The sequence below is a fragment of the Clinocottus analis genome, unplaced genomic scaffold, assembly GCF_023055335.1.
Source record: "Clinocottus analis isolate CAN_PGR_092001 unplaced genomic scaffold, fCliAna1.0.p SCAF_7, whole genome shotgun sequence".
NCBI classification, from domain to species: Eukaryota; Metazoa; Chordata; class Actinopteri; order Perciformes; family Cottidae; genus Clinocottus; species Clinocottus analis.
Window position 1 is genome coordinate 18,653,699 of NW_027176229.1, and position 16,046 is coordinate 18,669,744.

At 43.0% G+C, this 16,046-nt stretch overlaps 1 protein-coding gene across 5 annotated transcripts in view; it reads left to right on the forward strand.

The window, feature by feature from the left end:
* Positions 1 to 3,661: 3,661 nt before the first annotated feature.
* The window catches only part of grid2 (glutamate receptor, ionotropic, delta 2), a 398,219-nt gene continuing 385,834 nt past the window's right edge, over positions 3,662 to 16,046 (forward strand). For all 5 annotated transcript variants that reach the window (XR_011080199.1, XR_011080200.1, XR_011080201.1 and 2 more), the window contains exon 1: positions 3,662 to 4,745. Coding sequence is in view for 2 of the 5 variants with exons in the window: in XM_068604768.1 (XP_068460869.1) it covers positions 4,658 to 4,745 (88 nt within the window). In the remaining 3 variants the exon portion in view is untranslated. The remainder of the gene's footprint in view (positions 4,746 to 16,046) is intronic.

Genomic DNA, 16,046 nt, shown 5'->3' on the forward strand with positions numbered 1-16,046 from the left:
TAGATGTTTCTTATAATTTGTTATTGTGAATAGACTGAATAGAGGCACCAACAGGAGTATTAATGCAAAGGTTATAGGAGCTTTTGTTGGTCCAGGAGAAAAAAAAAATCATAGTTTACAACCCATTACTGTCTAGACAGGGAATTAACCAATCATGGGTTGGATTAATTCAGTTGCACAATACAGATGGGGGCCTTGAAGATGCACCTGGCAAAGATCTACACTTTATAAATCACACCTTTCTAGTTTACCTCTGTTTCCTTGCTGCACATTTACTCATCTTCACCTCTGTCATTCTCATTTTCCTTGCTCTTTCTCAGATTTCAGAAGCTTATATATTTTACTTTAGTAGACATCTCTTTCAATTAATAGTTTTAATGAACAATGTTGTCACATTAATGACACAAAGCCGAGTCGTTAATGTTGCATGACGGGCACAACTGGACCTATGAGACATTTTATCCCGTGTATGTGAGTGTGTGTGTGTGTGCGCATGTTTTGTATACATTCAATGTGTTTTTGTGACTAAAAGTTCTCCCGTTTCATTTTTTGTTCAAGAAAATTTGGCCTTTTAAATATTGTTTACACTTATCAACAGTGAGTGCTACAAAACAACACTCAGTGCTGGTGGGGACAATGGCTCCCCGGGGAAGAGAGTATACTAGGCAGTGAAAAAAGTAAAGCAAAAGTAAAACATTGCTGCAAGGCATTAACAGAGTGTAAAACTTGTATTACCCAAATGCTCTTGGATAAAACACAAACAATTTCGAAGGGTAAGCGCTACTGTGCGATCACATTCTCGAAAGATTGTTTTATGAAAGTAAAATAGGTCTGACGGAGTTAAACAGAGGGCTAAATAATCATGGGTATCGGCATACAGTAGACAATGCAGTTGCTATTGTGTGAAAATTGCTTAATAATTTTCAAATTTGTAGGATCCACAAAGCGTCAATGATTTTTTAATGCTGAAATTACATAGAGCTTGTATCGTGAAATCAATAACACCCACATATGTACAGTAATAGCCTATTTACTATTGGTAGAAACTGGATGTGGTCGTGCGTTCGTTGCGGGGTCACGGCAAACACTCCTACTCATCAGCATCCACACGGTCCTCAGCATCCAGCGCGCCACCGATCCAGAGCATACAGAAAATGACGCTATCGAAAACGATATGACAGGACAGATATGACAGTCAAGATCTTACTTTACTGGACGCTTTCAGTAATAAACAGCAACGTTAACTTTTTCACTGATTATTTCATGACATTAAACTTGAATGAATAAAAGATTCAGCTCTCTCTATTGATTTTTAGGAATCGGTCATATCAAATTTTGCAAATCTCTCGAATGTTTTAAAAAAAAAAGAAGTTATATGTCTTCCGGAAAGTGAATCAAAGTTTTGGATTGTACAATAATAAATATTCAAGAGTTTGGGTATGAATGTCTGGTATTTATTCATGTGTCTGTTAACTATGGGAATAAAGTTATTTGATCCGTGTTCATAGGGTCCCATTTATATCCGTTGTGTAAACACAAGACTTAGAATCATGCCTTTCACACGTCTCTTGTCACATCATATCACATCTAAATCCACTCTATCATTGGCACGAACCAACACAGTTATTTGTACTTGTCCTAATGAGCCATAGCTATCAAACAAACACCTTTCAAGTGTAAAAGATATACTCAAATATCAAGTAGAATAAATGAGGCATTAACGTTTTATCATGTAAACAAACCCTGCATCCATCAGCTGTGTACTTCAGACTCGAGACTGAGGACGTGAGTATTACTTGCTATCGTCTGATATTCTTTAACATACTTTTATAACGGAAAACACATGTTTGATATTGTGATATCTACTGGAAAACACAATATAGCTAACAGCATGTATAAAAACATGCAGCTCCCTGGCAATCTCCCTCCAGCCAGCTGTCACACCTAATTTAGGTTTGTGAAATGAGATAACTGCTCGTTTCAACTACACCAATCAGCACCAATCCCCCCCCCCCCCCCCCAATCCCCCACCCCCCCCACCCACCCCCACTCTCTCCCTCCCCTGGACCCAAGAATCAAACATGAATTGTGAAACAGCGAAAGATCCACAGAGCTAATGAGGATGCTTGGTTTGTGTCACTGTGGCCTCCGTCGGGAGAGTTTTGACTTAATGGGTGAGAACTAAATTTGTGCAATTATTGATTTTTTTTTTCTCTCAAAACAAATGCTTTCAATTTGAAAACGGTGAATTGTATAGATCAGCAATAATTCATTCAATCATGACCAAAAAGTTCCTTCCCGCCGAACGCACCCATAGAGGAGTAACTCTGCCTGGTTCACCTCATAGTTTAAGAGCGTGTCCCCGTCAACATAGTGGCCTTGCAGTCACTTCACCCGGCACATCTTCACCTGCTGCCTACATCCATGTGCAGACCACAAACCCGCCACTTCTTTAGAACGCTCTTTGACGTGAAGTCATCGCTCCTATAAAAACTAAAGTAGCATCTATCTCTCAGTGCTCAATCATTTCGTCATTATCAGTGATACGCAGACCACATTTTGATGCAAGTTTCGAATGCAAGCGCAAACGTTGGCTATTGAAGTATTTTATCTTGTTTTTATCTTCCTTTTGTTGTTGTTGATGCTCTCTTTGCTGCTTCTTATCTCTGTGTTTTCAGCTACAGCTCACTCGCTGAACAAGAGATGTTCCCCTTCAACGTGAGTGGTTATATAAACATTTAATAATAAATCAATAGCGTCAAATAGTGAGAGCCGCTTTCACAGCATTCATATCTCTGTCACTTTAATCTCTCCTTCCTTGAATGCGTACAAAACAGTCAATCCAATGGTAGCCTCAGGTTTCTAACACTCCTAATCCCTAATCCAAATCCTAGGGCAGATTAAGAAGAACCCAGGGGACTCCAGTCCTTCAGGGATGGATACATGGGGTTGTGGATAGAATAGTTGGACGAAAGGATGAGAGGATAGTTACGGTGGGAGGAAATGTGTTTTGGTGGAGAGAGGAGTGGGCATATGATGGACGGATAGGAAAAGGTTTGAAAGAAGAATCATCTGAAGAATGATACCGGACTCTCCTCAAACACAAACAGGGTCCAGTTGGTGGACCTAAGTTTATAATGTAAAAGAAACAACACAAAAAAATAACATCTGTGCTCAGTTGATGACCCAGATATCCTTAAATGTTATGAGGGATAACCAACTGGTATCCCGCCACCAGCTCCTGTTGAAGTGAGAGCTATCGAATTGATGGCTGCCCGAGGTGCCCATGGCAGAGCTAAGGTTGGCAGATTACTCCTCTCTTCATCTGTCTGCCCCCCCCCCCCTCCCCTCCACCCTCCGCCCCCACACATACCCTGCATCCCCCGCCCGCCCTGGTAGGCTCATGTCGTCTCTCTTTCTCCAAGGTAATCCCAGACAGACAGTAGATGCGCGCCCGAGCTGGCAACTGCTGCTGCTCATAGGTGCTGCCTCTCTCTTTCTTTTTCTCTCGGTCTCTCCTGGATCTCCTCCCTGTCTCCCATTCCATCCCTTCCCTTCTCTCTCTCTCTCTCTCTCTCTCTCTCTCTCTCTCTCTCTCTCTCTCTCTCTCTCTCTCTCTCTCTCTCTCTCTCTCTCTCCCTCTCCCACAGAGACGTGGCAAACCTCCTCTTCAGCAGCCACCGTGCGTGCTGGGGGGCTGACGCGAGTATCCGCATACGGAGTGTGGAGTGGGGACCGCGGAGTGTCGTTGCGCACATCCTCGTGTTCATTTTTCTCCCGACAGACGTTTTTTTCTTCTTCTTTTTCTTTACCTTCCTGACGCAGAAAGGAAGTGTGGCTTTGGAGCTCTCGTTCATTGTATGTGTAAGAGCCCTCTCCATCCCGGTCTCTCTCATCGCTACAGGAAACTGGAGACAATTACGGAATATGGACCCTCTCCGCGGTGATGCCATGTGACAAGGCTTTTCATCGTTTGGCATCTCTTTCCCCTCCAACAAAAGTCGGTGGCTTCCTCCGTGCGTTTTGGCGTTGGTGAGATTCAAAGAGAGGCTAAGTGAAAGAAAGATACCCCCCCACCCTCTCCAAAAAAAACAACCTCTGGGCAAAATGGAAGTTTTGGCCGTTGGCTTGGTCCGCTGAGGCTGCTGCTGCTGCTGGTTTGGTGATTGGTGCAGCGGGGAAACTGCGTCGCCAAGTCTGAACGGCTGGGAACCACGGCTCTTCATAGCCGGACCCGCTTTTCAAGATAACGAGGTTCTCCCTCACGCTATCAAATGGTTGCAGATTTTCCCCCCGTCCTCCAGCCTTCAGTTTGCTTCAACGCGGCGACGTTTGGATGCGGGTTGTTTTCTCTGCGGCTCAGCGTCTCTCCGCTCGCCCAAAATATGATTTCATGTTGGGAGGAATTTCAACAGGGTGCCAGTCTGTGACTACACCGGGAATCTCTACTTATTCTCCTCTTCAGACACGCATCATACTCTCACGACACGATACAGAATACATCGAGGAAGAGTTAAAGGGAATTTCCTAGACCGCCCTACAGATGGACTAAAATTAGAAGCTCCGCTTCTCGGGATTTTAACTCAGTTCCCTCTCACTCAGAGAGCTTTGGTTTTTCTCTTATTTATTTTTTTTGGAGGAGGTATTTCTGGACAACATGAAAGTTATCTCGGCTCTGTTGCTCGTCGCCGCCTTTTGGAGCCAGGAGTGGAAGTCGGCGCTCTCAGATTCAATCATCCACATCGGTGAGTTACTGCGCTTTTCTGCTCTAACTCGCGGCCACAATAAGGATCTCTGTGCGTCTCTCTGGAAACAGATTGGAGGCTGTATAGCCGTAATGTGCACTGCGCTGCTTAAATCACATTGATGGCGACTTCCTTGACGCCCTGTGGTATTTAGTTGGCATTTCCATGAATGTAAACCATTGCATTCACGACAAGTGTGTCTTTGGGGGTTATAGCGGTGTCTCGTGCCATTATGGACGCCGTTTGAATTAAGTTTGTGTTTGAGTTTGGGGCTTATTAAGCATCAGTTGTGTAAACTATGTCAGTTTGTTATCTCAGAATTAAAGTCGCTTATATCAGGTGGTGAATACCATTCATGGCTCTATGCGTTGATCAATAGAGGCTGGAGACTGTCATGTAACAATTGCTGTGTGCGCAAAGGATGCGCGAAAAAACAGGTGGTTTAGGATGGCGTGATGTTGCCCTGCATGGCAGAGGGATTACACATGATGACGAGGAATGTTCCACTTGTAGGTTTTTCTGAAGCACAATGGCATTACCACCTTCTATCGTTGAGCGAGCCTACTGCAGTGCCTCCGGGGAGGAGAAAAAAAAACAAAAAAACGTTTTCTGCCTTCCGCCGCCACCAGCTTAGTGTGTGGCACTGTTGTGTCGAGTGTGATTTCGACGTCAGGGAGCATATTCTTTGAGGCGATGTAGCAGCGCCGGGAGAGGGAGAGGTAGAGAGAGAGGGAGGGAGAGAGAGAGTGTGAGAGAGAGAGAGAGAGAGAGAGAGAGAGAGAACGCACGCTGGAGAGCGTGTCTTGCAGGATGTGATGAGGACGCGAGGTGGTGGTGGGCACACGTAATCTTGCATAGCTTGGTGGCCTCCAATGGGAGAGAGAGAGAGAGAGAGAGAGAGAGAGAGAGAGAGAGAGAGAGAGAGAAAGTGAGGGAGAGAGAGAGAACACACACCAGCAGAAAGATAAGCACATGTCCACGTTGAACTGTTTTTTGACCACATCATGCACAAGGCCAAGATTACATCCATATATTAACTCTCTCTCTCACACACACACACACACACACACACACACACACACACACACACACACACACACACACACATACACACAGACACACACACACAGACACAACACTACACGTGATAAGCCGCCAATTTCAACCACTGCATTATGCTGCCAGGGAGAGAGTCCTGGCCGGTTGGATCCATTGAGGCCCTGGCCAGCTGATTTACAAAGCAGACTTCATGCGGGCCAATTTAGCGACCACCTCAACACGATTTGCCAAGCTGGATCAGTTCGAGGTCTTCTCTGGGCTGCAGACCAAGCTGATGCTTCATATCAGACTTACAACAGTTGCATGGCCAACTGACTGAGGTTTACAGTGACTGTGTATTATGTCATTCGGAGACCATGTCAGTACCTGTAAAATCAGGTGGAAACCTCCTGTTGGAGAAACCGATCGTCACGGATGATGCCTGTTAATAGTTCTGGCTTCCTGTCATGCCGTTCTGTTCATATGAGGTGATACAGACATTTCAGTACGGCACAGGAAGGCTGAAGGACTATTAGCAGGCATTTATTTGCAGAAGCCTCGTCTTGCATGCAGGGTTGTGGACTGTGGTGCCGGCCCTACAGGGGTGGCAGTATAATCCACTGGTTAGACAGATCACCCTGTGAATGGATGGTTTGATCCCAGCAGCGGCCACGTGTTCTGCAAGTGTCTCACAGCAAGACACTTCAACTTAACCAGCTCATGGGCTGTTGGTTTCTTCAGATAGGAGTGTTAGCAATGTGACATTTTCGGCGTAAGACAGGGATCTTCAGCTATGTATGCAAACTGCACTGAGGTTCTTGTCAACTACTGGAACTCTTTCAGGCTTCTATATATGTGGACTCTACTCTTTTTCTATCTAGGCTGGGACAATATTTTAGTTTTCTGACATGGTGTCTCACTGGCTCAAGCTTCTTGGTCGAGACTCGGAGAGGTTGACAAGTAACATGTAGCTTCCTTGAGGTTTATGCTGTCTGTGTATAAATACACAAAGAGCAGGAGAAACATTAGGATGCATATATTGTAGTACACTGTATTACAACAGTCAGTAGGTAAGACTAGGCGGTACAGACATGGGATTTATACAAGTAGAAGCGCTCAAATCACCTCCAGTTTGCAATCTAATCCATACAAACCCCAGATATATGTTTGAGGTACTAATTTAGTGACATGGATAATGAGAAAACACTGCTTTTCCTCCTTGACCCTGTAATGCAAACCAGGCCAGTGAGTGGTTTCCAATTAGTAGAAAAGACAGGGAAAGCAGTGTGTAGTTTATTGGTCGACTGAATTTATTCCTGCTTAGTTACGACTCCATGTGAGCAGTGTGTCATGGCGTTTACCCCCTGCCTGCACAAAGTGCATGTGCATGTGAAGGCGGAGAGGAAAAAGAATCTGCGTGGGAGGGATGTCAATGTGATTTCCTTGATTTTCATTTTTCCCTCTACCTTCCACCTTACTTCTAATTAATCAATAGTTAATTTCCCAGCTAGACACACGTACTTGTGAATTAGAACATAGGGTTATCCCTCCGAAAAGCTATACTCATTTTTTTCTCGTTCAGCCTCTCTCTCTCTCAGACTCATCCATCCTTATCCTCACTTCTCAAGCAGACCTTGGACACAGCAGATAAACCTGTGGTGCAGTGGAAACAAGTGCAGGAAGAAATATTATGATTTGCCATCATTTCTCTCACACATAAGGTGGCATTGTTTCAAGGAGGAATAAGCCGCACTGTTTCTGCACGTCATAATTTGCATGAGGAGAATAATGAATATCTGTCATCTTCACTCCCACTCACGCAATGCTGACTTGTCTCTCTCTCTCTCTCTCTCTCTCTCTCTCTCTCTCTCTCTCTCTCTCTCTGTGTGTGTGTGTGTGAGCACGCATCATATTGATTTAGTTTAGGACTGCATATAAAACATTTCATTGACATGTCAGAAGTAATCCTTCTTTAATCTCTTTACTCTTTGTTGCTGTTGAAGATGAAATGAGGGGAAAAGAGAGAAAGAGAGAGTGAGACACACGAAGGGAGATTTATACCAAAGGCAGAAAAGATGGAAGACAAGTGAAGGAGAGATACCAGGGGGAAGAAAGGGAGAGAAGGTGGACTTTGTGTCATCGTCATCTACCAGTTTTAGCTGTCTGTTAGCTTATCTTTGAGATATTAAAAGCAATGACCAGCAGATGTTTTCATCTTGCACTGTCCAGGCTTCAGATGTGATTGAGCTCGACCTGCCTCGTCCATCTCTCTCTCTCTCTCTCTCTCTCTCTCTCGCTCTCTCTTTCCCTCTCTCTCTCTCTCTCCCATGATCAGCATGCAGAAGGAGGAGTGGAGTTCGCTTGCCTCTTGGCCCTCTCTTCACCGTGTGCTGCATGCCAATGGTCCTCTGCTTCATGAGGGCGGTTTTCGTCGGATGGATTTTGCACACGCGTGTTAAAGCGAAAGTGTGGAAGCATGTGGTGTGGCTGTGTGTATTCCTGATTAGTTACGCTCAGAAAGTCACAGTGATTTATGAAGCCAGATTAAGTCCTCACTTCGAGGTTGGTCTGGTTTTTTGCCGCGCAGCGTGTCATAGTGCATCCACTGACTAACCATGCATCACAGATGAGGGGAAGAAGCAAACAAATGAGCCTGGCTAAAGTCGTGTATTGTGCATTGGCACACTTCTTTTACGCACTACTGCAATACTAATCAGTGAGTTACATATATTTGACGTGTACTGACTGTACAGATTAATGACATTGTACTTGGTTGCACATTTTAAATGTACAGAGCATGTAATGTTGATGCAACTTTGAGACAGCTACATGTGACACAATGCAACCTGTACAGACACAAATTAAAGATACCCATGTGTTTATGGTGTTTGTATCTTCTTGTTGCTCCTGGCTAGATAAGTGGAAACCAAATGGATAAACACTTAGATAAAGAGGAAGTAGGGGTTCCCTAATATGTAATCTTGCAGGCAATCAACAATAACCACCGTTGATACAATTGTGCAATTACTAACGGAAGGGATTCTAGATTTAATCCATGTTACTATCAGTCGTTGCATGGTCTGTCATGCCATTCCATTTGTAATAGGCCTGTCAGAAAGTGACGTGTTCGTGCGGCTTATCCACAGTGTTTTACCTGAAGTCATAAGAGACCCATTTATCTTGCGATGCCGCATGCAATTTGAAAGAGGACACAGTGTGAATATGCACATCAGAGGATGCTTCATATGCAAATCAGTCATCGCTGGGTTTTACCATTTTGTAAGTATTTTGAACAAAGTAACGTCTAGCCAAGAATTTAATTTGAATCATTGACAAATTGGATCCATTACTGTCAACTCATTTATAAAAGCCTACGTGCAACACAAGTACAGTACATCCTTGATGTGGTAATGTTGGAATAACAGGAGATTCCCGTGGTCATTAGTGAAATGACACACTTTATTCAAGATTATTCAAGCCTTAATGCTCTGAAACACAAATAGAAAGCGATGCATGTCTACTGTATTTGTGTCAGACTCCTCGTCAAAACTCATTCGTCTCAGTTTACCACCAAAAACTAGCATACGTTGTCGCAAAAGTGGGCTGATGAGTCTAAAATCAGATAAATTACTGTCTGGTCCACTGAGATCCATTTATTACACATCCAACTGTCTACTGCTGTTGTGTAGCGTGCATATTGTGACCCTCAACTTGGACACACAAATGACATTTATTTAATGTTAATAGTCAGATTGAAAACTATAAATGTCGAACAGGTCGAACAAGTTACTCACTCTCGAGAGGCAAACTAAAACCCGAATGCCCCCAAAAATGGGTTGTCTGCAAATTGTGTCAGTCGCCACACAATGGAAATCCAATTTCAACTACGTTTGACGGTCATATTTTCTTTTATGTTTTTTTGTTATACATTTTTAGTCTCCGGAGGTTAAAGTCCTTCCTTTTGTGGACAAGGTAAGCTCCTGTTTTTTTGGGAGACTTGTGTCAGTTAGATGAAAGGGACTGAGTGAGAGAGAGAGAGAGAGAGAGAGCGAGAGAGATCAAAAGTTGTTATTATCCTTTGGACAGCCAGTTCAGTTAAGGTGATGAGGAAGTGAGTGAGGGATGGACTGAGAGATTATTGGATCTATGCAGTGTGTGCAGACGTGTGTGTGTGTGTGTGTGTGTGTGTGTGTGTGTGTGTGTGTGTGTGTGTGTGTGTGTGTGTGGTGGGGGTTGGCACTGTGATTTATATGGAAAGAGTTGAAAGACAGAATGATAGGTTTTATTATTTGTAGGGTAAGGAAATAAGGGGGAGAAAGAGAGAGGGAGATTTGTCCTGGCATGGCCTGATTTTTTTCTTTCTCTTTGCTGCTATTCTGGTCTTTTCCATGGAGAAGGATTTCTAAACATCTCAGTGTGTGTGAATGGCTCCTCCTGCCTAGTTTTGTCTACGAGTTTCACAGCTGTCAACTCTGCTTCCTCTTCTGAAATATCAACTTATGTTTGTGTGTATGCGGGCACACGTGTGTTTTAATCTGCAGTTCTGCACCAATTCAGAAGGGAGGGGGCTAAGCAGCATTAGAAGCTCCACATCTTCTTATGCATATATGTGCGTGTGTTGACAGATGTGCTGGTCCACGCTATCTTTGACTGGGTATATTTAGCACCTCATATTTGTGTGTGCATGAACACTGCTGTTTTATGCATACTTGTGTGTCTGGGTTGTGCGATATTTGGGACTTTTGTGCATTGTCTTGTGAAGGAAAGAGTCAGACAGCCGCTCTGACGTCTGTACCTGGTCACTGAGGCAGAACCCTTAACCAGGCCACAGAGAGAAAGGGGGAATATGTGTGTATGTTTCTGAGGTTGAGATGGACTGACAGGTAGCTGTGAAAAGAAGTATGATTGCTTGTCTGAGGTTGACTGCAGATGTAGGCTAGGAAGACAGCTCTGCCCTGCCGAAGGTGCTTCATCTCACCGCAGCAGTCAGCGATGCAGGTAGAACAGAGCAGATGGCCTGGGAAGGACTTGTACAACAGAGCCCTTGTTCCCGGATGATTGTATTGTTTGTATTTATCCCGTCGACACGCGCAGAGTCACACATGTTTGTTTAATGTCAGCTGAGGACAAGAGCCTTTGCTTGCTTTTTTTTTTTTGTGGAGATAGACTTTGACTGCTTTTTGACCCCCCCCCCCCCACACACACACACACGCACACACACACATGTTCTGTAAGGGCCCTGCACTCAGAACATTGTGTTTTAAAAGAAGACATTTCCACATTTTTGTTTGAGGCGAGAACAGCTAGCTGGTTATATAGGCCGCGCAGTGGCTTGAAGACTGCTTTTATTACAACAACAGGAACCACTGGAGGCCAGTTTTAGGACACACGTCTTTTGTAAAACGTAACTGAATGAACTCAGAATGAATCGGGAACTCCCTTCCATATGTTGCATATGAGCCATGCATGCATGGTGATCTGTATTTAAGATGTTTTTCAAAACGGGAGACATTTCATGCTACGCACAGCTCTCAAGTTATCACATTATTTGGCAATTATTATTCAAGAGACGAGCAAAATCCCAAAAAACTTTGAACAAACAATGAAACTAGGTAGAAAAATACTATTTGTATGCACTGAGGGCCTTTTGGGAAGAATCCTCAGTGTGCATTAGGTCTATGTAATCATACTTACGTTGAGAGAAAATTGTGTCAAGGACTAACTTGACTGCCAGTTTTATCATGTATTTGCGCACGTGTGTGCACATTTCATTGGTTTGATGGTGTGTGCGTATATGTGGGTGTAAGTGTGCTTGTCTAGTGTTGATCCATTCTGTATGTCCTGCATTCTTGCAGTAGAGTGACTATTTCCATCGACACTCTCCACCCTCTCTTTCTTTGTTTCCATGGTCTTGTCCTCTGACTCTCAAGCAACACAAATGCTGCTCTCGTCTTCCAGTAATCTTTTCTGTGTCTCACTTGGGCAGAGGGTGCCCTACATGTGGATAAAATGTACATCTCAGGCATGTGTGTGAGCATGTTCATGCATTGGGGAGTGTGCATACTGCCTGCGCTTGCATGCATTTCAGAGTGCTCGTTTGTCCAGACCACTGTCTTTAAGGGCGCATGCCAGCGTGGGTGTGTTTCATCATGCATACTGTATATGTATATGTGTATGTGAGTTATTTGCTCCCTCTCCTCTGAATTATTTCCTCTTCAACCAATCATACGCAGGCTATTCACGGCACTATAAAATGCATAAAGCATAGCATTGGCATGTTGTTCTACAAAGTGAGCACTGCACATAAACTAAAGCATGTGCACACACACTCACACACACTCTCTCTGCGTCACTCCCGATGTATCATTCGTTTCTTTCTCTTTTGCCTCTCCCTCCAATCTTTTATACTTTTATTCTCCAAAGAGCACTGTTCTGTCTCTGTACCTGCCTCTACTGGTCTCCACCTCCTTCTTGATGTTTGATATCCTGTCGGTGGCAAACAGGTGTTAAACATTTTTGTAATCACTCTTTGAATCGTAATGTGCTATTGTTTGTTTGTCTGACACAGTTGGCAACACGTCACAAAGCTACCTGCATGTGCCCATCTGGATTGCAGCTTTTAATGTCGTCTCCCTTTAGGCTCTGAAAAAGAAAATTGACAAATTGAGTGTGGGAGCTCACTAAGAGCAGGCATTTGCATATGTTTTGACAATTCTCTCCACGGTGTGCAGCGCCACTGACCACTTTTGTTCTTGCCTCCATTAAAGGCTGCCGCTGCTTTTCACGCCGACAATATACAATTTCTGGTCATCGTCTTGAATTAGAAATGAAAGTATGTGCTCAATAGATGGTGCATTATGCACAGCATCTTTCTGTTCAGTTGGTTTCATGTGTGGCACTGCACATCAGATTCATACACCAACGTGCTTTAGCCACGGCCTGACTGACTGACCGTGGCTAAAGCAGTAACCCTCATGAAATGACCCGCTATTGGTGCAACAGACCGCAGAATTCATCGTTTAGATTGTTTCTCAATTTTGTGCAATGGATCAGTCTCACGCTCACTTTCAGACTCAACTCTTGCGTTTGAAAGACTCCCCGTTAAAGTTTTTTGTCGCCAGTCTGAAGTCAGTGTAAACTGTTAGAAGATTTCTTCCCAAAAAACAAAAATTTCCAAGATTACATTTGAACATATCATGATAACATTATAATGTACCTTTTTTCCTACACTTCTTTTTTACTGTATCGAGCATGACTTATCATTATGCTGCTGAGAGGAGCTTCGTTAGCTCTGGTGCAGCGTTACTAGCCTTCCTCCCGCGGATTAAAACACAGATTCGTGTTGCATTATTTCACACTATGAACTGTGCAATTAATCCGCAGCTCATGGGTGTGCCAAACCGCGGCCGGTGATCCGTACTGATCACGGATCAACCCCGGCTGTGGCACCACTGTGACCCGCTACGGCCACTGGAGCTGAACATCTATATCACATTCACACTTGCTTTTTTTTATTTTCCGATGCTGCTGTGATCTGAAAACTAATCTGTAGGCTTCAGAGAGATACATAAATGTGTGTATACGTATAGGCTCTCATGCATTTCTCTCATCAGAATGATGTTAAATGCCGAGTGCGCTGAATGCACAGGGTTATTCTTGTGTATCAGGCCAGACATCTTACAATTGCCACTAATTGGAAGCACATGGTTGTCAAGCTCCTAATTGCTGTATCAAAAAGTAAGCATCTGGAGTACATGACATATTTTTTTTTTACCTTTAGCCACCAAGTAACGTATAGGCTTATTGCTGATTGTTAGCACTCACTAGTATTGACCTGTAAACTAAACATATATGTTATAACCGGTAAACATTGTTATTGTTATTATCTTAACATTTGACTGCTCAGCGGCTGAATCCATGCCAATCAATTGGAGGGTAAGCGCACAACATGCTAACGGTATTGCGAAGTGCTCTTCTACATTTTTAACGCCCTTTCCTTAATATCCCAAGATACAACAAGCCTTTGTTAGAGTAGACAAAAACTGTTTACCAATATGAGAGCAAAGCCGTGCACTGCTGTTGACGAGGCAGCAGCGAAACGTAGCTACCTAAATGAAAGATCGACCTAAACAAATCAATATCCGTTTAAGTGCAAGCTATATTTAGAATATTGCCACTGCTTTATCTTGCCATCAGAAAGCTCTTTCTGATTGGCAACTGAACTGAAAGTGAAAGTAAAAAGTAAGACTCATCTAACCAACCACACACTCAACCAACATTTCAAATCAAGGCCGAGGGGACTCCCCAAATGTTATGCAATCATCTTTAACATTACTTGTTATCAGCATACGCCTTTCAGTAGAGAAAATTACAAAAAGGTCTCTGTCTTGATCAGGTTAAGTAATCCAGTCAAAGAAAGGAGAACAACTAAAACAAGTTCTCATTTACAGTTCGAAGGCTCTTTGACGCTCTTATCATAAAAAAACAAATACAAAACAGCAAGTGACTTAATTCTTGCCATTAATATATGAATACTTAAGTGTCTGATTGTAAATGCCTGCTAATAGAACATACATCTATTCAGGATTAACAGAAATTACGATTGAAAGCATGATTTGTTGTCTTGAATCTATGATAATAATGCATACAAAATCGGAATATTAGTTGTATTTGTTCATTCTAAACCAGCACAGTTATCACACTCTTAGTACCATTATTTAAAAACAGTATTAATGCATTGATATACAATTATCATATCATGAAATCATAAGCGTCCTTCACCGTAGGTTTTAATTACAGCCGCTTCAAACACGACCCAGGTTAGATTGCTGCCATTTGGTTCCATCCAAAGTGCCACATCGTGAGAACATTTCACGTCCACTGTCACATTGTCCAACGGCCTCTTCTCCAGTTCTTACTTCCCTACTTTCGGCACAACACCCATCTTTGAATTCGGCCTTCATTGTGATCTGAACCACAGAACTGTAGTCTCATCACTCCATCTTGCACGGTTGGGTCGCCATCACGGTGACAGTATCTGTCCGCTGACAAACAGAAATACGAACAGCTGACAAAGCGCTGGTGTTTCCTGCTCCAGTGTGTCTAGGACCACACTTTCCCATGATTACTCACACACAGACTCAAAAGAATTGATGTTGTTTTTGTTGTGGCGAGTAATAAATAGTTGACAGGCAGTGACGGTACAGTAAGCTGTGTTGGCAATTCAAAGAGCTCTACGTGATAAGAATGGGATGAACCAAGGTCTTGTTTTACGCCCGCCCAAGTTTGTAACTAACGGCTTTCTTTAAAAGACACACACTGTAAAATACACACAGTAATGACAACATTAGCCTAGTACAGAATTCTACACAAGCAATTTATTAGTTTCCTTATACAGGACAGGGTATTCTGAGTGGGTGTGTAGCTTTTAATACATCTACATGTGCTTGTCTCTCAGCTTTCCCCGAAGTGACATAACTTACGGCTTTATAATAGCTTACAAATTTGTACCGTCAAGCAGGTCGAATAAAAACCTCATTGTTATTTACAGCATTGAATTCCATCGGGACTGGTAGCAAGGAGGTTAGCATATTGATTATGTCTGCAATTTTTATGCTGATTTCCACATTAGGGCAATAGTTACATCATCCAGATTAAAAGAGGCTGGATGTTAGGTAGCCTTTTGCAGGTATGAACGTCCTGGGAAATGTTTCCTTCTTTTAATGCCTGATGTGCGTTGACCCTTATTAAAGCGCCTTCCGCTCGCGAAGTAGTTGTAATGCATTGCTGGGAGTCATCATCATTGCTGTGTGTTTTCCAACTCGGGCTATATTTCTATCACTGACAGAACAGTTGTTTCAATCTGCCAATTAAACTGCTGTCACAGTTTCCTTTTGCCTGTCTGTCTTCATTTGGCAGAGATATCCTTGAGGTAGAGCATCAATATGGAATAAATATAGATGGTCGTGTGTTTTGACTTTCATTTTCTTTTCTGCATTTATGTTTTAATACTGACATACCACATTGTTTCCGTTCCTAACTCATCATATTTACCTTCAGATGTTTGTGGGGAAGAAATAGGTTCATGTCTCACTGGGTTGGTTTTGTAAGAGGAAAAGAAGGTTTATCATTTGTTTAGCTGACCGCTACTGATTATCCACTGCTGATAACTCTAGTGGCAGTACATTGAAATAGAAATCATTCGTAATATTGTATAATTTTTTAAATTTTAAATCTACACTTCTGGTCACTTTTTTTTTTGCA